The sequence below is a fragment of the Schistocerca cancellata genome, chromosome 2, assembly GCF_023864275.1.
Source record: "Schistocerca cancellata isolate TAMUIC-IGC-003103 chromosome 2, iqSchCanc2.1, whole genome shotgun sequence".
Lineage (NCBI taxonomy): Eukaryota > Metazoa > Arthropoda > Insecta > Orthoptera > Acrididae > Schistocerca > Schistocerca cancellata.
The window spans coordinates 1,098,444,296-1,098,466,862 of NC_064627.1; the positions used below are offsets into that span (position 1 = coordinate 1,098,444,296).

Genomic DNA, 22,567 nt, shown 5'->3' on the forward strand with positions numbered 1-22,567 from the left:
GAATTTCTGTCCAATTAAAACTGTTATGGGCCTTGATTGCAGACTTCAAAGTTCTATATAGTTGCTCAATTTTACCATTGCATTGAGGATGATATGGCGTTGTGTGCTGAATTTTCATTCCACATACTATGCCCAAATTATTAAACAACTGCGATTTAAACTGTGTTCCTTGGTCAGTGATCACCTGTGATGGTGCACCAAATCTTGCAATCCAGTGCTGTTAGAAGGCTGTTGCCACTTTTTCAGCTGAAATGTCTTCAAGTGGTATGACTTCCATCCAAGATGTGAAACGGTCAATACAAGTTAAACAACAAGTCATGCCATTAGAAGGAGGAAAAGGTCCGATGAGGTCACTGTGTACAACACTGAAACGTTCATCAGGTTCTTCAAACTTCTCTAGCGGTGATTTTGTGTGGCGAGTGACCTTGGTTTTCTGACAACTGATACGGGATTTAGTCCACTGTCGCACATCACTTTTGATGTTTGACCAAATGGCTCTGCTACTCAACAGTTTCACTGTTGTCTTTATGCCAGGATGAGCTAAACCATGAAAATGATGAAATATTTGATAACGAAAAGGTTGACGAATGTAATGTCTGATATTTGCAGTGGATGTGTCACACTACAATGTTTTCCCTGATGGAAGTTGATATGACTTGAAGTTTAAGGAGTTGTTCCCTGTTCGGAGTTGCTGTAGTTCTTGATCTTGTTCCTGGTTTTTGGCAATTTCATTATAGTCCAGTATTACTACTTCATCAACTCTGGATAGGGCATCTACAACAATATTGTCATGGCCACTGACATGACTAATATCGGTCGAAAATTGTGAAATGTACTGCAACTGTCTCATCTGCCGAGCAGATGCCTTATCATTGTTTTGCTTGAAAGCAAATATGAGTCACTTATGATCAGTGAAGATTATGAAGTCTCTTCCTTCCAGTAAATGCTTAAACTTTTTTTTACAGAAAGGTAAATTCCCAATAATTCTCGGTCATAGGTACTGTAACCCTTCTGTGATTTACTCAGATTCTGTGAAAAGAATGCAACAGGTCTCCAATTTCCATTTTCCAGTTGCTGGAGCACAGAACCAACAGCAATATCAGATGCATCTGTACATAATGCTATCGGTAACTCTGAGTTAAGAAAAACCATTAATGCAGCATTTGCTATATCTTGTTTAGATTTCTCAAACATTTTCTTTGCTTCTTCAGTACACTGAATTTGTCTTTTATCCTTCTTTCTTGCTCCCTTAAGATAGTCATGCAAAACAGCTTGAGTCTGTGCCGCATCTTTAAGGTAGCGACGGTAGTAGTTGACAATGCCAAGAAATCTGCGGAGCTCATGCAGCTAGTCAGCTAATTTATACTCTAAAATTGCTTGCACTTTCTCAGGTAGTGGACGGGATCCCTCTGACGTTATCCAGTACTCCAGGAATTCAGTTTCATTTACTCCAAAGGTTGATTTTGAAATGTTGACTCGAAGTCCATGATTAGACAATCGATCCAGGACCAGTTTCAGGTGTGTTCGGTGTTCTTCAATACTGGATGAGGCAATTAAAATGTCATCGAGGTAAGGAAACACAAAACTTCATTAATGAATCGCTGGAATGTTGAAGGTGCATTCTGCAGGCCAAAGCTCATGACATTAAATTCATACAGTCCAAATGATGTGATTACAGCTGTTTTGTGCTTATCTTCTTCAGCAATAGGTATTTGATAATAGGCCATACAGAGACCGATTTTAGAAAATATGTTTTTGCCTTGAAGAATACAATGGAAATCTTCTATTCTAGGTACAGGATAACGGTCTGGCATTGTTCTTTCATTTAGCCGTCTATAATCTCCACACGGACGTATTGAGCCATCCTTCTTAGGTACAATATGGAGAGGACTTGCCCATGCAGATTTAGATGGTCAAATGATGCCATTGTCTAACATGAATTTAAATTCTGGTTTTGCCATCGCCATGCGCTTTGGGTCTAATTGTCTTGCCCTAGAAAACACAGGTGGGCCTTCAGTGCTACTATAGTGTTTACAATTTATATGGTGAATCACCATTAACATTTGCGTGAGCGGGAATTACAGAAACATCCGCCCCACTGTCGACTAAAAATTGCAATCCCGTTTTTTTGTCGGTTACAAATAAGCGGGTTTTGCGGCAATGGACTTGGGCAGCAGAACTTGCCGCTAATTCAGCTGCTGGGTCTCGTTTCCCTTTTCAGTCCAGCTGCATGGAGGTGTGCATTTTACAGGCTTGCAGTTCTGCCCAAAGCGGAAGTGGTAATAACAGTACTTGCCCTTCGGGTTGTACTTATTTCGAGACTTGCTACGACTTCTTTTACATTGACGCTCACAGCTTCTGTTACGAGACCTGCCTCGATAACCAGTTGACAACGCGGCCATTTGTTGCTCTAGCCCCGAAATTCTTGTCATCAAGTCACTCATGGTTGTCGAAAGATCCTGTTGGCTACAAGCACCACTTTTTGTGATGAACAATTCGTTACGGGGACTTATTTCTGTTATTGTATCAGCCATTGTAGCCACCTTTTCGGGTCCCTCTTCACTGACAATTAGAATGTTCCTTATAGAATCCGGAAGTTTTTCTAGCCAAAGTGTCTTTAGGACTTTTTCTGACACATCTACTCCTGGCAAAGCTTGCATTTTGCGTGATAACTGACTAGGTTTTTGGTCTTCCAAATCAATGCCAGTAACTAATCTCTTAATACGCTTATCTTCACTTTCTTTGAAAATATTCAGTAGACGTTCCTTAGCCAACGAATATTTTTTCGCATCTGTGCCGCAAATAATGTCCCAAATATTCACGATGTATTTTGGTTCTAATTGTGACACAAGGTGGTTAAATTTAGTTTCTTCTGTGACAATTTTGCAAATGCTGAACTGTGCTTCTACTTGATAGAACCAAATTTCGGGGTTTTCACTCCAAAAAGGCGGAATTTTGATGCTAACATTGTTTGCTTCCAGGCGATCTTCGGAACTCCCGTTTGTCGTCATATCTTCTTGTTATCACGTCGGGGTCACCAAATATAAATGCTGTAACGTAATATTTGCGGCAGTTCCCAAAAGATGTTGCTTGACAATATTTAGTCTAATTTTAAATCACCAAGAACACACGCCACTTTACCTGCTTAAGACTACTTTATTGACTTTTGTTCGGAATCATCACAGCTTTACTACCAAAGAACAAACAAAAAAATTTTTTAAAGATATTACATCATGTGAAATATAACTATTAATGGTCTTGGCAACTTCATAAAATATAAAAATTCCATTTAGATTCATCACTGTTGCCTTTACATTCTCTTTGGTGGGATCTAATGACATTTACCAAAATGATACATCTAAAGCCTGCTGCGAATTAAAGAAGTGTTTATCGGAACTAAGTCATACAAATGTCATCCTCGTAAATATACCACAAAGGTACGAACTGATGCCCTTGTCGTGTGTAAACAAGGAAATTAGTGCTGCCAATTAACTTTTTTCCAGTATATGCAAGCAATATAGAAACATTTTTATTGTTAATATTAATACCATTGGATGCAGATTCCACACTACTCATGGCCTTGGAAAGAAACTTGTTACATTAAAACTAATGTAAATTATTAAGAGACTGCAACACTCACGAACAACATCATCAGGGGTACCAGTACCATCACAACAGAAAGTATCTCCACGAATGACTAAGGCAGAATCAGATACAGTAACAGAAAATGCAGCAGAAGTACCTGAGGCAGCAATACTAACAGCAGTAGAATCAACAGCAGAGTCATAAGAACCACCAGCAGTAACAGCAGAAGTAACTCCTCCAGCACTAGAACCAGCTCTACAGCAGCAACACCATCTCCCACACCAGCAGTAGCAGAACAAACTCCTTCACCAGCAGTAGCAGAAGAAACACCATCAGCAACAGCAGAAGCAACTCCTCCACAAGCAACAACTAAACCAACTTCTCCACCAGCAGAAACAGAATCAGCTCCTCCTCCATCATCTTCAGGGGTAGCAGAAAAGAATAGACCAGTCACAGTAAGTACGGTAAAGTATCATCTTTGCCTCAAGATGAAGCGGTACCAAATGATTTGGGAAAACAAGTTCTTATAAAACTTGTTAACAGTGAAGTGAAACAAATTTCCAACTCTGTTTCATGCAGGCTCAAAAAATCAACAAAGAGCAATGAAGATTTTTTATGGTTTATTCCAAGGAAGTCCAACTGCCACCTAACATAGATTCCAGGGCTGGAAAAACAATTAAATGTTCTCCGTTGCCCCATAATACTGTACTCCTCCCCTCCTCTGACAGAAACTATATCTTATTTCTGCACTTATATGTCACGTCTCTGAAAAATAAAGCTGATGAGCTTGGTGTTGTTGTTGTGGTCTTCAGTCCTGAGACTGGTTTGAAGCAACTTTCCATGCTACTCTATCTTGTTCAAGCTTTTTCATCTCCTAGTACATACTGCAACCTACATCCTTCTGAATCTGCTTGGTGTACTCATCTCTTGGTCCCCCTCTACGATTATACTCTCCACGCTGCCCTCCAATACTAAATTGGTGATCCATTGATGCCTCAGGACATGTCCTACCAACCGATCCCTCCTTCTAGTCAAGTTGTGCCACAAACTTCTCATCTCCCCAATCCTATTCAATACCTCCTCATTAGTTATGTGATCTACCCATCTAATCTTCAGCATTCTTCTGTAGCACCACATTTCGAAAGCTCCTTTTCTCTTCTTGTCCAAACTATTTATCGTCCATGTTTCACTTCCATACATGGCTACACTCCATACAAATACTTTCAGAAATAACTTCCTGACACTTAAATCTATACTCAATGTTAACAAATTTCTCTTCTTCAGAAACGCTTTCCTTGCCATTGCCAGTCTACATGTTATACCCCCTCTACTTCGACCATTATCAGTTATTTTGCTCCCCAAATAGCAAAACTCCTTTACTACTTTAAGTGTCTCATTTCCTAATCTAATTCCCTCAGCATCACCCGACTTAATTCGACTACATTCCATTATCCTCGTTTTGCTTTTGTTGATGTTCATCTTATATCCTTCTTTCAAGACACTATCCATTCCTTTCAGCTGCTTTTCCAAGTTCGTTCCTGTCTCTGACCGAATTACAATGTCATCGGCGAACCTCAAAGTTTTTATTTCTTCTCCATGGACTTTAATACCTACTCCGAATTTTTCCTTTGTTTCTTTCACTGCTTGCTCAATATACAGATTGAATAACATCGGAGAGAAGCTTCAAACCTGTCCCACTCCCTTCCCAGCCACTGCTTCCCTTTCATGTTCCTCGACTCTTATAACCGCCATCTGGTTTCTCTACAAATTGTAAATAGCCTTTCGCTCCCTGTATTTTACCCGTGCCACCTTCAGACTTTGAAAGAGAATTTTCCAGTCAACATTCTCAAAAACTTCCTCTAAGTCTACAAATACTAAAAACGTAGGTTTGCCTTTCCTTAATCTAGCTTCTAAGATAAGTCGTAGGGTCAGTATTGCCTCACATGTTCCAATATTTCTATGGAATCCAAACTGATCTTCCCCGACGTCGGCTTCTACTAGTTTTTCTATTCATCTGTTAAGAATTCGTGTTAGTACACTCCTGGAAATAGAAAAAAGAACACATTGACACCGGTGTGTCAGACCCACCATACTTGCTCCGGACACTGCGAGAGGGCTGTACAAGCAATGATCACACGCACGGCACAGCGGACACACCAGGAACCGCGGTGTTGGCCGTCGAATGGCGCTAGCTGCGCAGCATTTGTGCACCGCCGCCGTCAGTGTCAGCCAGTTTGCCGTGGCATACGGAGCTCCATCGCAGTCTTTAACACTGGTAGCATGCCGCGACAGCGTGGACGTGAACCGTATGTGCAGTTGACGGACTTTGAGCGAGGGCGTATAGTGGGCATGCGGGAGGCCGGGTGGACGTACCGCCGAATTGCTCAACACGTGGGGCGTGAGGTCTCCACAGTACATCGATGTTGTCGCCAGTGGTCGGCGGAAGGTGCACGTGCCCGTCGACCTGGGACCGGACCGCAGCGACGCACGGATGCACGCCAAGACCGTAGGATCCTACGCAGTGCCGTAGGGGACCGCACCGCCACTTCCCAGCAAATTAGGGACACTGTTGCTCCTGGGGTATCGGCGAGGACCATTCGCAACCGTCTCCATGAAGCTGGGCTACGGTCCCGCACACCGTTAGGCCGTCTTCCGCTCACGCCCCAACATCGTGCAGCCCGCCTCCAGTGGTGTCGCGACAGGCGTGAATGGAGGGACGAATGGAGACGTGTCGTCTTCAGCGATGAGAGTCGCTTCTGCCTTGGTGCCAATGATGGTCGTATTCGTGTTTGGCGCCGTGCAGGTGAGCGCCACAATCAGGACTGCATACGACCGAGGCACACAGGGCCAACACCCGGCATCATGGTGTAGGGCGCGATCTCCTACACTGGCCGTACACCACTGGTGATCGTCGAGGGGACACTGAATAGTGCACGGTACATCCAAACCGTCATCGAACCCATCGTTCTACCATTCCTAGACCGGCAAGGGAACTTGCTGTTCCAACAGGACAATGCACGTCCGCATGTATCCCGTGCCACCCAACGTGCTCTAGAAGGTGTAAGTCAACTACCCTGGCCAGCAAGATCTCCGGATCTGTCCCCCATTGAGCATGTTTGGGACTGGATGAAGCGTCGTCTCACGCGGTCTGCACGTCCAGCACGAACGCTGGTCCAACTGAGGCACCAGGTGGAAATGGCATGGCAAGCCGTTCCACAGGACTACATCCAGCATCTCTACGATCGTCTCCATGGGAGAATAGCAGCCTGCATTGCTGCGAAAGGTGGATATACACTGTACTAGTGCCGACATTGTGCATGCTCTGTTGCCTGTATCTATGTGCCTGTGGTTCTGTCAGTGTGATCATGTGATGTATCTGACCCCAGGAATGTGTCAATAAAGTTTCCCCTTCCTGGGACAATGAATTCACGGTGTTCTTATTTCAATTTCCAGGAGTGTATTTTGCAGCCGTGACTTATTAAACTGATAGTTCGGTAATTTTCACATCTGTCAACACCTGTTTTCTTTGGGATTGGGATTATTATATTCTTCTTGAAGTCTGAGGGTATTTCGCCTGTCTCGTACATCTTACTCACAAGATGGTATAGTTTTGTCATGACTGGCTCTCCTAAGGCCATCAGTAGTTCTAATGGAATGTTGTCTACTCACAGGGCCTTGTTTCGATCCAGGTCTTTAAGTGCTCTGTCAAACTCTTCACGCAGTATCATATCTCCCATTTCATCTTCATCTACATCCTCTTCCATTTCCATAATATTGTCCTCAAGTACATCGCCCTTGTATAGACCCTCTATATACTCCTTCCACCTTTCTGCTTTCCCTTCTTTGCTTAGAACTGGGTTTCCATCTGAGCTCTTGATATTCATACAAGTGGCTCTCTTTTCTCCAAAGGTCTCTTTAATTTTCCTGTAGTTAGTATCTATCTTACCCCTAGTGAGATATACCTCTACATCCTTACATTTGTCCTCTAGCCATCCCTGCTTAGCCATTTTGCACTTCCTGTCGATCTCATTTTTGAGACATTTGTATTCCTTTTTGCCTGCTTCATTTACTGCGTTTTTATATTTGGTCTTTTCTTCAATTAAATTCAATATTTCTTCTGTTACCCAAGGATTTCTACTAGCCCTCGCTTTTTACCTACTTGATCCTCTGCTGCCTTCACTACTTCATCCCTCAAAGCTACCCATTCTTCTTCCACTGTATTTCTTTCCCCCATTCCTGTCAATGGTTCCCTTATGCTCTCCCTGAAACTCTGTACAACCTCTGGTTTAGTCACTTTTTCCAGGTCCCATCTCCTTAAATTCCCACCTTTTTGCAGTTTCTTCAGTTTTAATCTACTAATATATTGTAGTCAGAGTCCACATCTGCCCTTGGAAATGTCTTACAATTTAAAACCTGGTTCCTAAATCTCTGTCTTACTATTATATAATGTCTCTGATAGCTTCTAGTATCTCCAGGCTTCTTCCATGTATACAACCGTCTTTTATGATTCTTGAACCAAGTGTTAGCTATGATTAAGTTATGCTCTGTGCAAAATTTTATCAGGTGGCTTCCTCTTTCATTTCTTACCCCAATCCATATTCACCTACTACGTTTCCTTCTCTCCCTTTTCCTACTCTCGAATTCCAGTCACCCATGACTATTAAATTTTCGTCTCCCTTCACTATCTGAATAATTTCTTTTATTTCATCATACATTTCTTCAATTTCTTTGTCACCTGCAGAGCTAGGTGGCATATAAACTTGTACTACTGTAGTAGGCGTGGTTTTTGTGTCTATCTTAGCCACAATAATGCGTTCACTATGCTGCTTGTAGTAGCTTACCCGCACTCCTATTTTTATTTTTATTTTTTCATTATTAAACCTACTCCTGCATTACCCCTATTTGATTTTGTATTTACAACCCTGTATTCACCTGACCAAAAGTCTTGTTCCTCCTGCCACTGTACGTCACTAATTCCCACTATATCTAACTTTAACCTATCCATTTCCCTTTTTAAATTTTCTAACCTACCTGCCTGATTAGGGGATCTGACATTGCACGCTCCGATCCATAGAACGCCAGTTTTCTTTCTCCTGATAGCGACATCCTCTTGAGTAGTCCCCGCCCGGAGGTCCAAATTGGGGACTATTATACCTTGTAACCTCCCCCTCACTTATCGACCTTAATGACAGTGAAAAATTAAACCGTGTGTACCTAATGGAAATTTGGGAAAAGCAATCGTCACAGAAGTTAAATTGTCGGTAAAGAGGGAGGAAAGAGTTACATCTAAATGAAAGGAGAAATGCCAATGAAAGTGGTGGAAATTAATTTTGAAAAGGGGTAAAGTTAATAAAGAAAGTAAATGTGCGGTCGTTACGTTAACAATGAACTAGCGGTAATTAGATATTTGAGATTTGGGGGAAATTACGGTCGCTAGTCCTAAGGACAATTACTATAGTAACTGAAAAAGAAAGGTTATTACACATATAATTAGCACTAGAAGTGTGGCAACTGAAAGTTGACACGTGTAGTGTGAAAACTGAAAGTTTGTCAGAAGTAATAAATTTCGCTACACTCTGACTTAATTTAGCAAAAGAATTAATAAAACCGGAAAATCGAAAGTTAATTTAGTGACTGAAGTTAATAGTGAGTTTTCTTTCTGAAGCACATCGAAATTCAGTAAAATACGGTTAGTCTTGGACTACCTCAACAATCACTTCAAAAGCTACTTGAATCTACGCAATTTAGAAATAAGAGATTTAGCTTTGAACTTGAATTAAATGATTCTGAACAATTAACAGTAGTAAAATTTAGTACGTACCAAGCTGAGCTGCAGACACAGGTAAGCTAAAATATGGTAACAAAACTCTCACTCTTAATTTGTGCTTGTGTAATCTGAATATTGTAGCCAGCTATGAATACTTTAACTGAACTTTGAAATTAAAGCAGTGAAATAGAATAATATTGCTTTAATGCTGGCATTTGAATTTCAATGACATTCGGGTTCATTGCGGAAAAGGAAGGGACCCTGCTTGGTAATGCAATTGGGACAACGAGCAGCAAAGGTTCATGCTAAGTTACTGTAATTTTGATGCGACAATTTTAAAAGTTTGAAAAGCTGAGGTCTGCCATACAGTTCTAAAACTTTACATGCTTCCAGTCTTCCTTGTTGGTTGATTTAAGGTTTGAAGCCGTCGATCGAGGAGGTGGCGACAGTCACTCATTGTCGGCCGTCGCTGTTGCAGAAGCTGGATGTTGGCGCGCCTTCTTCTCGACACAGTCACCAGACGAAACGGGCTCTTGATGTGCGCCAGCTAATGCTTCCCGTCCGCAACACTATGTCAGAAACTATCATCGCAAGTCGAGCGCAATTACATGCTGCCAAACCCCGAAAGCGCGGCAACTCGCGGGAGCTTCACACAACACACCTGCTCCACTGCACTCCTCCGGCCAGACTCCCTCTGCCCGCGCTCCATGTGACAGAGTTAACACTACTAAAGATCCTAAACACTCTGGTTCTCCACACAACCTATCGACGTATTCGTTCGATAGCATAGTTTTCCCTAGGCAAGACCCAGTGTAAAACACAAATAATATTTACAAAACAACCAGTTATACATCCACATAAATGCATATATATATATATATATATATATATATATATATATATATATACAAACAGTAAAACAATTACAATATATATAAAGAGACAGAAATGTCATATCTTGAGGTAACAAAATAAGGAAAAAAAATTATAGTACAATAGATGGAAATAGGAGGATATGCATTTCTGGCGTTACAACCTCCAGAATATTTTACCCAAGAGGATGCCATCATCATTTAACCATTCAGTAAACCTGGATACTCGCAGGAAAAATTACATTTGTAATTTCCCCTTGCTTTCAGCCGTTCGCAGTACCAGCACAGCAAGGTCGTTTTGGTTAGTGTTACAAGGCCAGATCAGTCAATCATCCAGACTGTTGCCCCTGCAACTACTGAAAAGGCTGCTGCCCCTCTTCAGGAACCACATGTTTGTCTGGCCTGTCAACAGATACCCCTCCATTGTGGTTCAAAAATGGTTCAAATGGCTCTGAGCACTATGGGACTTAACATCTTAGGGCATCAGTCCCCTAGAACTTAGAACTACTTAAACCTAACTAACCTAAGGACATTACACACATCCATGCCCGAGGCAGGATTCGAACCTGCGACCGTAGCACCTCCATTGTGGTTCCTCCTACGGTACGGCTATCTATATCGCTGAGGCACGCAGGCCTCCCCACCAATGGGAAGATCCATGGTTCATGGGGGGCGGGGGAGGGGGGTGAAAGAGTTTGGTATACTATTAAAAAGTAACAAAAGAATGATTTGATGCATAAACGAATATTGGTTAAAGGAAGAAGATATATACTGTATATACCATCAGGTTTCAAATTAGCTACTTACTACTGCAGACCCAGTGAATCTTATGGTGGTTCATCCATACATGTTAGCAATGATCTAGGCTTAAGGTTTTCTGTTCTTGAAGTTAGTGACTTATGCATTAAAGGTGTTTTTGAAGCAGCTGCTTTGATTATACCTAGCATACAGCTCATAAATTTTTCTTTATATCACACTCCTGAAAGTAATGTAGAACAATTTCTAGAATGTTTAGAAAAACTTGCCATCAGTATAGAAAAGAATGCTAAATACAAAGTATTAATTTTTGGGGATCTAAACATAGACATTAGGAAAATAAAAGCCAGTAATGTTAATTTAATAAATATGTTAAGATCCTATAATCTCTTCTGTGCTAATGAAGTCCTACAAGGCATTTCTCCTGTCTTGACAATCTAATAACAAATGTATACAAATGTCATTTCGAGCTAGGCTTATTTAATATCGATTACCTGTCGTACCATAGAGGTATATGGGTGAAACTAACTACTGCAAAACCAAAAGAAGACCAGAAACTAACTCAGTGTGTGAGACTATTTACAGATAGAAATATTAGCAAGTACAGAGAAGAACTTAAGTCTATAGATTGGAATACTGTTATACATTCCTCCAGAAATGTGGATGAAGCCTTCAGCACATTCCTCAAAATGATTTCTGAAATCTTCCATACATGCTGTCCACCATTTAAAAAACAAAAAAAAAAAAACAGTCAGGAAACCTAGCCACTCAACTTAAAAGAAGTGGTTTTCACCTCAATTACAAAAACTAGGACTATTGGTAACTACTTATCACGATAAGGTCAAAAAGGGAGCAGTAGATAAAGAAACTTACAAAAATCTGAAAAGAAAATAGAGATCTGAAATTAAAATAGCCAAGTGTAAAGCAAATGGTGATTTCAATAAAATATCACACAATAAATGTGAGGCTCCATGGAAAGTAATAAAAGCAGAGCTAGGTATTGATATAAACTATAAAGACAACACAGATGCTGCTAACATCACTGTTGATGATTTCAATCACTTTTTTGTCAACTCTGCCAAACTTAGTCTCTCAACTCAGGACAACCAGAACTCCAATTCTACACATACACCTATCTTTCAACCAACATCTGGCAGAAGTTTTCAACGAAATGTTACAAACCTACTTTCAGCTTGTAAATGGAGAGAAGTACAAGTAATTCATATAATTAAAGCAACCTCTAAATTAGGATACTCTATATCTGAAGATGTTTATGGCCTGTCAAACTTTACATTAAAAAACTTGTAGATCTTATATCATATTCTCGTTGTGTACTGATAAACTGGATGCTCTCTAGTGGAAACTTTCCAAAATGTCTCAAAGTCAGTTGTCATACCGTTTACAAAAAGGATGACAGGTCGTGTATCAATAATTATTGCTCAATTTAGCTTGTGCATATTCTCTCAAAAATAATAGAATATTGCATACTGCAGCAAATATGCATACACCTATCTGACAATAATATATTAAATGATTCTCTGTATGGATTTAGGTCCAACTCACCAATAGTCAAGCAGTTGTACTAAGTTGTACTAAGCTCATTCAAGTCAGAATTATCTGCTGAAGCCATTCTTATTGACTCAGTTAACCACAAATTATTATTAGATACTGTGTTGCTATGGAATCAGACACTTGGAACTCTCACTAATTGAATCATACATCAGCAACAGAAAACAAATTGTAAAACATAATGGCCAAAAGTCACAGACTCTAAGTATAAAATGAGGTGTTCCTCAGGGCTGAGTGCTTGGCCCTCTAGTATTTATATTATTTGTAAATGACTTTCCAAGTAACTTACCCTGTAAATCTATCCTCTATGCTGAAGAAAGTGAAGATGTCTCAAAATATCTAATATATGGTTCAATGCTAACGAGTTAACTATGAACCATGAAAAGACTGTCAAGATAATCTTCAGTCTATCAAATAGCAACACTGAGTTATCATCTGTTAAACTACTAGGGATATACATTGACTTGCAGTCAACTTGGGACACACATACAGATTATGTGTGTCGAAAGTTATCACAAGTTATCTACCTACTACCCAAACTACACACATGTGTTACACAAGATTTATTACTTCATTCATACTACACCTTCTTTCGCTGTCATCTACATCGTGGCATTCTTTTATGGGGTAAGGGGTAACTCCCTAGGAGCCAAAAATATTTTCACTTGACAGTAAAAAGCAATTAGACGTCTTTATGGAATCAATGACAACAAGACCTCATGTACACCTTACTTTAAGGACTTAAAAAATTCTGACAGTCCCATCTCTTTACATATATTGTTGCCTATTAAACAGAAAACTTAAACCACTTCACTATAAGGGAATCTGTTCATCAACACAATACTCAACAAACAAATACGATTGATATACCCACAACCAGGCTTAAGAAAACCCAATCTAGCTATGACTACACAGGCAAAAATTAATCAAACTTTACCCGCACAGGCTCAATTGGTTTCACTGGATATTTTCAAAACTAAAATCAAAGTTTGGGTGAAGGAAAATACTTTCTATAGTACAGAAGAATTTCAGAATAGTTGTAAAGATGACCTAATTTATTGATAAATTAAGAATTACTGTTGTGTATAGATATGGGTGTAGAGGCAGCTGTAATCTAATAGGGTACAACACTGCTATATTTTTTATCATGTAATATTTTGTTATATGAAACATAATGTACAAATAGCTATAATTCCTCTGACGACATCGATTGCATGTTAATGCTGACAAATTAAGGCTTACTGTTGTGTACAGATATGGATGTAGAGGCAGTTATAAGCTAATAGGATAAAACACTGCTATACTTTTACCATGTAATATTTTGTTATGTAAAACAATGTACAAATAGCTGTCATTCTTCTGACAACATCGATTGCATACTAATGCTGAAAGATGGATAAAATAAATAACAGAGTTGTTCACATGATATTCATTGGACTGTTGCCTGTAAACACGTGCCACATCAGTGCTCTTGGAAGAGAGCTGTGGTGGTGACATCACTTTGTTCTAGTTCCCGTGTAGAGTTTGCAAAGATGGAAAATAATTAAGTACTTCGTAAAGAAAGGTATGAAAGCAAAGCACATTCAAGCCTGTTTCCAGAATACACTTGGGGAGTCTGCTCCTTCTTAGTTAACTGTTGCCAAGTGGACAAATGAATTTAAATTTGGTCAGGATAGCTTAGATGGTGATTCGCCAAGTGTTCAGCCAAGATGTGTCACTACTCCAGAAATAATTGCAAAAGTGCACGAAACAGTCATGTGCTATAGCCAATTGAAAGTGCATGAAATTGCTCACATTTGCCAAATATCATCTGAAAGGCTACATCACATTTTAACTAAAGAATTAGAAATGAAAAAATCATCTGCAAGATGGGTGCCATGACTCTTCACGCTGGATCAAAAACGCATAAGAATGGACATACTGGGACGATGTTTGGTCCGTTTTAGCAGAAACGAACAAGATTTTTTGCGCCAGTTTGTGACCACAGTTGAAACTTGGGTGCACTGCTATACCCCAGAGACAAAACACAGTCGAAGGCAGTGGAAACATGCTGATTCTCCGCCACCAAAGAAATAAAAGGGAATTACTTCAGCAGGAAAGGTCATGGCATCAGTGTTCTGGGATGTGAAGGGAATTCTGTTTGTGGATTATCTCCCCACTGGGCAAACAATTGCTGGAGAATACTATGCTAACCTCCTGGATAAACTGCAACAAAAAATACGCCAAACAAGACCAGGTTTGTCAAGGAAGAAATTCATCTTCATTAAGACAATGCGCCCACACATGTGCTATCGCCACGGAAAAATTACACAGACTAAGGTGTGAATTGTTACCTCATCCATATTATTCACCTGATTTGTCTCCGTCAGTAGTCCATCTCTTCCCAAAACTGAAAATTTTTCTTGGTGCACGAAGATTGACTTCATACAAGAATTGATAGCTGGAGTTGACAATTATTTTGCAGGCCTGGAGGTAACTCATTTTCAAGATAGGATCAAGGCACTGGAACATCGTTGGACCAAGCGCATTAATCAACAAGGAGACTACATTGAAAACTAAAAAATGTTTCAGTGATGTAAGTACTTTTTTCTATTCCATTCCGAAAACTTTTTAAACTACCCTCGTATATCGACAGTCTCATACATTCTACACACCAACATAAATAGTCGGTTTATTGCCAGTTTCCCAGTGATTTTAGAAATTTCAATGCAATGTTAACTGTCTCTTTTGCCCTGTGTGGTCTTAAGTGTTCAAACCTCTGTTAAATTCTGATTCTAATACTGGATCCCTTATCTCTTTCTTATCAACTCTCATTGTTTTTTCTTCTATGATGTCATCATATAAATCTTACACCTCACAGAGGCCTTCAGCATACTCCTTCCACCTATTCATCCTCTCCTTTGCTTTTAACGGAGGAAACCCCAATGCCCTTGCTTTTAGTTTCACCAAAAGTTATGAGTTTTATTGTACGCTGGGTCTGTCCTGAAAATGATTTCTTTTCGATATCTTCACTTTTTTTTCATGCAGTCATTTCGCTTTAGCTGCCCAGCACTTCCTATTTATTTCATTCCTTAGTGACTTCCCTTAAGTTACCTGAACGTTTTTGTACTTCCTTCTTTCGTTGTTCTAGCGAGGGTACCGACTTTCCAAAATTTCTGTGGGTGCATACCAGGGGCAGAATGTAGTATATCTTTTCTTGGGAGCCTCATTATTTTTTTAAATGACTACCTTTCATTTATAATCTTTTATAAACACTGCCTGTGTCATGAAGAATTGTGCTTTGATCAAGTAAAATATACCAGTACTACAAGCTGCTCTTGCTCAGTCAGTATCACAGCTGACTTTCAAACAACAAAAATGAGATCAAACTCTGGTTCAAATGTATTTGGACGAATTCGACACAGGCCCACCTGCAAAAATAAATTTCCATAAACCGGAATTTCCAAAATATGAAATCTACCAACTGGCAAAAAAATATGGGCATACAATCGTCAGGCTGCCACCGCACCTCTGTCACTTGAACCCTATAGAGTTGATGTGGGTCCAAATTAGAGGTTGCATTGCCAGGAACAACCAAAAATTTACGCTCTCCGCGGTAGAAGCACGTACTAAAGAATAGCTCACGTTATCTCTGAAGACTGGAAGAAAGCCGTCAAACACACACGCAACATTATGGAAAGAGCATGGCGGGATGAAGGTGCTTTGGAGACTTCAGTGGAATAAATGATTAACTCTTTAAATGACAATAGTTACAGCGAAACTTCAAGTGTCTGTAATAGCGACGAGAATGATGTCAATGGAGTTTTACCATTATCCACATAGAGATGCAGCACAAACGGATTCAGCTACACGTTTGGAGTGCGCAGTTTGCACTTGTAAGTACTGGCATAACAAAATTAATTCACACTAAGTTTTGAAATTTGAATATGACGGCGTTATCAAATATTAATTCCAAAGAAAGTACATTTCTAGAATTCAATCTGTGCATACATTTTACAGTATACAAAATAATATCTGCACTACTTTTGTCGTTTTTGTATTGTTTTTGTTTCTCAGAATAGATGTTGTCCAATTTAAGATACCAAACAAACATTATTTTATTTTTTGTTGTGCTGGAAATAAGGATGCATATAAGAAGTATATCAGGTGTTTACAGATATAGAGATCTGTTGCCTATCTTTACTGTACGCAAGCAGACGTTTGTCTTCATATTATTTACAGTCGTGTATCTCGCGTTAGAGATCTTCGACACAGTTAATGTTTGAAACAGCTGAAAATTTCATGTTTTCTTGACATTTCATTCGCATGTCGAAAATTTGATAACGTCATCGAAAAGTTGTTTCTTGAAAACTGTCGTTTTATTGTCTACATAAACATTTTAAAAAACTAAAAATGAAACCATCTCATAGTGAATCTATTTCACAACGAGCTACCATCGGCTCCACATTTAAAGATCTAATACTTAGCGTGTGTGAGCGAGTTGAATGAAACATGCGATTACGCAGAAGTTCCGTGCGGGACTTAGCAACTCTGTCCCAGGCTCACCAGTGCTACTTCCGAACTGTCAATCCTAAAGTAATTCTGAATGCACTATAGCTATTAATGTGTTAACAGCCCTTCAGTCTACAATATTACCTACTGTGTCCTCCAAAGTCATCGTCTCAGCAAACAAAACAACAAGAGTCCAGATTACGTGAAAACGATTTCACTGAGATCAAAAATGTCGCCGTTGTTACGTTACAAAAAATTACTATTTAGGTAGCCTGTAACAATCGGCTTCCATATATCTCAGATCATTCCTTATTATTGCCCATTTATGGCAAGCAGATATTTTAAAACAATCGTTGGTGAATAAAGTCAGCATTTGTAACATGCCACTTGAAAGGAAACATGAAAGCAAGCTGAAAAGATGGAACTCCAATCATGGTACAGTGCAATTGTTATTCTTGGGAGTGCCTCCATCTTGGCCAGAGAAAGGCTTGGTTGCATGTGCTCAATGACATCTCAGACAGACAGACATGTTTTAGAGGGCAGGAATTTTCACTTCCATGTCAGCATTTTAATAGTTCATTACGTTTTGAGAGAGACACATGAGAAATATTTATGTTATTTTGTTTTTATCTAACTAAAGATTTTGTGGATGTGGTGCACCCACAAGATTATGTATGCAGATGCCCAAGCCCAGGCGCACCCATGTAGTCAGCACACATGTGATCAAGTGAAGTGGTTATTCTGTTACTCATGGTTTCTTTGCAGTTCCCTTTCTTGGACCTATGCTCTTCTTTCCAACTTCTGTGACCACTTTTTTGGAGATGTCCATTCCTCTTCAACTGAACTGTCTATAGGGCTCTCTGTTATCTTGGGGTCTATGGACACAGAGGTATGAAAGCATGTGTCTTCATTCCTTAATACTTTCATATCTCACTTCTTTGCACATTGATTCTCCCTAACTAGTCTCTTGAACTTCAGCCTCTTATCATTATTAATAAATAGTGATCAGGCTCTGTATCTGACCTGGGTATGCCTCACAATCCAGTAGCTTAGTTTGATATCTTTGCCTGATCAAAACACATTCTACGTGGAATCTTTCTGTCTCTCCTGGCCGTTTCCTGAGTATTCACTGTCACAAGCTAAAATGTATGGCAGAATTCAATTAGTTTTTATCCTCTCTTGTTTCTACTGCCAAGCCTATATTCTCCTATAATCCTTCCTTCTACTGCTTCCCTACAACTGCTTTCCAATCTCTCATGACTATTAGACTCTTATCTCCATTTACATGCTGAATTACCCATTCTTTACCTTCATACTCATTTTCTATCCCTTCATCGTCTGCTTGCAACATCAGTATATATACATGAACTATTGTTGTTGGTGTAAGTTTATGTCGATTCTGATAACAACCACACTGTCACTGAACAGTGAATGATAACCCACCCCCTGGCCTACCTTCATATTCATAATGAATTCCACTTCCGTTATACAATTTTCTGATGCTGTTAATATTTTCCTGTACTCATCTGATGTAAAATCTTTGTCTTCTTTCCATTTAACTTCACAAACCCCACTATATCTAGATTGAGCCAGACGTTTTTTTTTTTTTTTTTAACTGAGCGAAGTGGTGCAGTGTTAGCACACTGGAGTAACATTCAGGAGGAAGGAGGTTCAATCCTGTGTCCAGTCATCCTGATTTAGGCTTCTCGTGATTTCCCTAAATAACTCCAGGTAAATGCCGGGACAGTCCCTTCGAAAGGGCACAGTCGATTTCCTTCCCCATCCTTCAATCCGATTAGATCGATGACCTTGCTGTTTGGTCTCCTCCCCCAAACAACCCAACCCAGATTTCTTAGCTTCCTTAGCTTCCCTACCATTTAAAACTTCTGACATGCTGATGTTCCAAGCTCCAGCTCTTAGATTGTTATCAAATTGTTTATTATTCGCTGTTTTTCTCAAGGTCAACTCCCTCATGGCGTTCCCACTCCCCCCCCCCCCCCCCAGAGATCCGAATGGAGGGCTAATTCAGAATCTTTTTCCAATGGAGAGAGAATAAATACAGGGCTATTACAAATGATTGAAGCGATTTCATAAATTCACTGTAGCTCCATTCATTGACATATGGTCACGACACGCTACAGATACGTAGAAAAACTCATAAAGTTTTGTTTGGTTTCTGCCGCCAGAGCGCTCGAGAGCGCAGTGAGACAAAATGGCGACAGGAGCCGAGAAAGCGTATGTCGTGCTTGAAATGCACTCACATCAGTCAGTCATAACAGTGCAACGACACTTCAGGACGAAGTTCAACAAAGATCCACCAACTGCTAACTCCATTCGGCGATGGTATGCGCAGTTTAAAGCTTCTGGATGCCCCTGTAAGGGGAAATCAACGGGTCGGCCTGCAGTGAGCGAAGAAACGGTTGAACGCGTGCGGGCAAGTTTTACGCGTAGCCCGCGGAAGTCGACAAATAAAGCAAGCAGGGAGCTAAACGTACCACAGCCGACGGTTTGGAAAATCTTACGGAAAAGGCTAAAGTAGAAGCCTTACCGTTTACAATTGCTACAAGCCCTGACACCCAATGACAAAGTCAAACGCTTTGAATTTTCGGCGCGGTTGCAACAGCTCATGGAAGAGGATGCATTCAGTGCGAAACTTGTTTTCAGTGATGAAGCAACATTTTTTCTTAATGGTGAAGTGAACAGACACAATGTGCGAATCTGGGCGGTAGAGAATCCTCACGCATTCATGCAGCCAATCCGCAATTCACCAAAAGTTAACGTGTTTTCTGCAATCTCACGGTTTAAAGTTAATGGCCCCTTTTTCTTCTGCGAAAAAAACGTTACAGGACATGTGTATCTGGACATGCTGGAAAATTGGCTCATGCCACAACTGGAGACCAACAGCGCTTACTTCATCTTTCAACAGGATGGTGCTCCACCGCACTTCCATCATGATGTTTGGCATTTCTTAAACAGGAGATTGGAAAACCGATGGATCGGTCGTGGTGGAGATCATGATCAGCAATTTATGTCATGGCCTCCACGCTCTCCCGACTTAACCCCATGTGATTTCTTTCTGTGGGGTTATGTGAAAGATTGTGTTTAAACCTCCTCTACCAAGAAACGTGCCAGAACTGCGAGCTCGCATCAACGATGCTTTTGAACTCATTGATGGGGACATGCTCCGCCGAGTGTGGGAGGAACTTGATTATCGGCTTGATGTCTGCCGAATCACTAAAGGGGCACATATCGAACATTTTTGAATGCCTAATAAAACTTTTTGAGTTTTTGTATGTGTGTGCAAAACATTGTGAAAATATCTCAAATAATAAAGTTATTGTAGAGCTGTGAAATCTCTTCAATCATTTGTAATAACCCTGTACATTTAATTATTTATTTGCTGGCCTTTTGTCCTATGGGTGCACATTGTGTATCTTTAATGCAGCAGTTTCCATTGCCTTCTGCATTCTCAGGCATCTGATCAAAGCTGTTTCTTCTGCCTTTTAAGTGCAGTATCCTATCCCAAGGTTTAAAGAGTCACTGAACCTTTCTCCATATCCATCCTCTTTGACAAGTCTTTTCGCAGATTGGGGGTGACTTATTATTCTGGAAGCCTTTAGCTACCATTGCTGATGATTTTATTCAAAATTTAAGCAATTGTGGGGTTTGAAACTGGGATGAAGGATGTTTTGATAGCTAGTCAAAGACATTACCCCTAGACTACAGGTCTCTCTTCAAACCAATAGCTCATTTCAAGGAATCAGTAAAGTCATTTACTTTAGTCCAAAAAGGTGTCCAGTTTCAGTAACTTGCAGGTAGCCACAAGAAGCTTAACTACTAATAAAGTGCAGTTTAAGAGGTGTGTAAAGGATTTGTTGGTGGCCAACTGCTTCTGATCCGTTGATGAATTTCTTAGTAGATAAAACTGCTGTGTATATGTTACTAATAATATCAAATAAGGCTGTATTACATCAGCTGGAAGCATCTTGCAGTTCAGGCAACAGTCACAATAGAACAAGCAAGAGTCAACATACATATTTAGTTTACATTAATACAAGTACTAAACTATCTCCGTATGCCAGCAGATGTGATAGTCATATGGTTTGTGAGTATTGTAACTGATGCATTGAGTGTTAAAATATACAAAACATAAAGTGACAGTGCACTGGGTACTCCAACCTGTTGCTGATTTCCAGATTATGACAGAGAACTGTGTGGTAGCTATCAAAGTTTCATATTAATGTAGTTGAAAATATGTCAAAGCGCTTCCAAAACTATAAGAAATTATGGCATGTTGTAGTTACCAGTGACAGCTTACATCAATTACATTAGTGGTTCCTACCCTATGTATCACGTAGCTATTGCAAGGCAACATTGTTTGATGATCTCTATTGAAATTTGGTCCACAGCTGTGTTGAATTATTTATGATTTATGATTTACTATTGCATGAAGCTGTCACATTCTTCATTACTTTTGATGCAACTGCACAACTTTCATCTTAGCCCTTAATTAAATGTATTAACAAAACATTTGTTGATGGCACATAGTCATAATCAAATTCATATCCCTAGCATCGTTAGTAATGGTGATTTGTACAATGAACAGAGAAAAAGGACAACTGAAGGTGGCTTTAGATCATTTAAAGGAGCATTGTTACTTCAGTTGCACCTATTTTTATTGTTACAGAAGATAAACTGTGCCAGCCAAAGAATGGAGGCTCTGGGAAGTGCATGCATATCAGTTTATGTCCATCAGCTATCCACAAGGTGTTCCAAGGTATCATGCCAGACATATGTGGCTTCCAAGGCAGGGTAGCCATAGTGTGTTGTGAAGATTCTGCTGCCTCCAATCAACCAATCACAGGAGATCAACCATCCAGGTAGAAAACCTTAACTTGTAACTCTTTTTACATGTTGCACCTCACTGTTGTTAAAAGAGTGAACTCTAGTATATATTAGTATAACTGAGTGACAGCTGACACAATTAAGTACATCATGTGCAACACTCTTGGTGGATGTGAATATCCTGCATTAAAATTATATCCTGGCTGCAGGAAGATACAATTGTATTAACAGTGCTGACAAGTTGTAATGAGTACTGTAAGCATGATTGACACACCAGTGCCATACATCAAAAAGGCAGCTCTGACTAAATATTGCTGCTTACTTGATACAACATGATGGTTAGGTATCTCTTGTACCATAATGTTCACACTGCAACATATTTACTGTCTATTGTGAACATAAATGCTTTCTCAGAGTACAAAATCACCAAGTCTACATTATTTCTCATTAAATCTTCATTGATTGAGAAGACCCTTAGGTAGGAGTAGGAGCTAGAAATGTGCAGCATACTTAAGCTGATATTAGAAAGTTTAGAGATGTTCAGAGTGTTGGGAAAAAGAAAGTACTCCTCTTAGACAGTAGGCATGACTGAGGTTCAGGTCGTCAGATGCAGGAAAGCTTAAGACCAGTATACAAGGGCACCAGCATTTTCAAATGATATTCAGGAGTAAGTCAAGTGATA

The 22,567-nt window shown here is 39.9% G+C and overlaps 1 protein-coding gene across 1 annotated transcript in view; it reads left to right on the forward strand.

Moving 5' to 3' along the window:
* Positions 1-22,567, forward strand: part of LOC126161252 (uncharacterized) — a 197,826-nt gene that overhangs the window by 63,196 nt on the left and 112,063 nt on the right. The window contains exon 2 of the mRNA XM_049916991.1: positions 21,728-21,920. Coding sequence (XP_049772948.1) covers positions 21,728-21,920 — 193 coding nt within the window. The remainder of the gene's footprint in view (positions 1-21,727; positions 21,921-22,567) is intronic.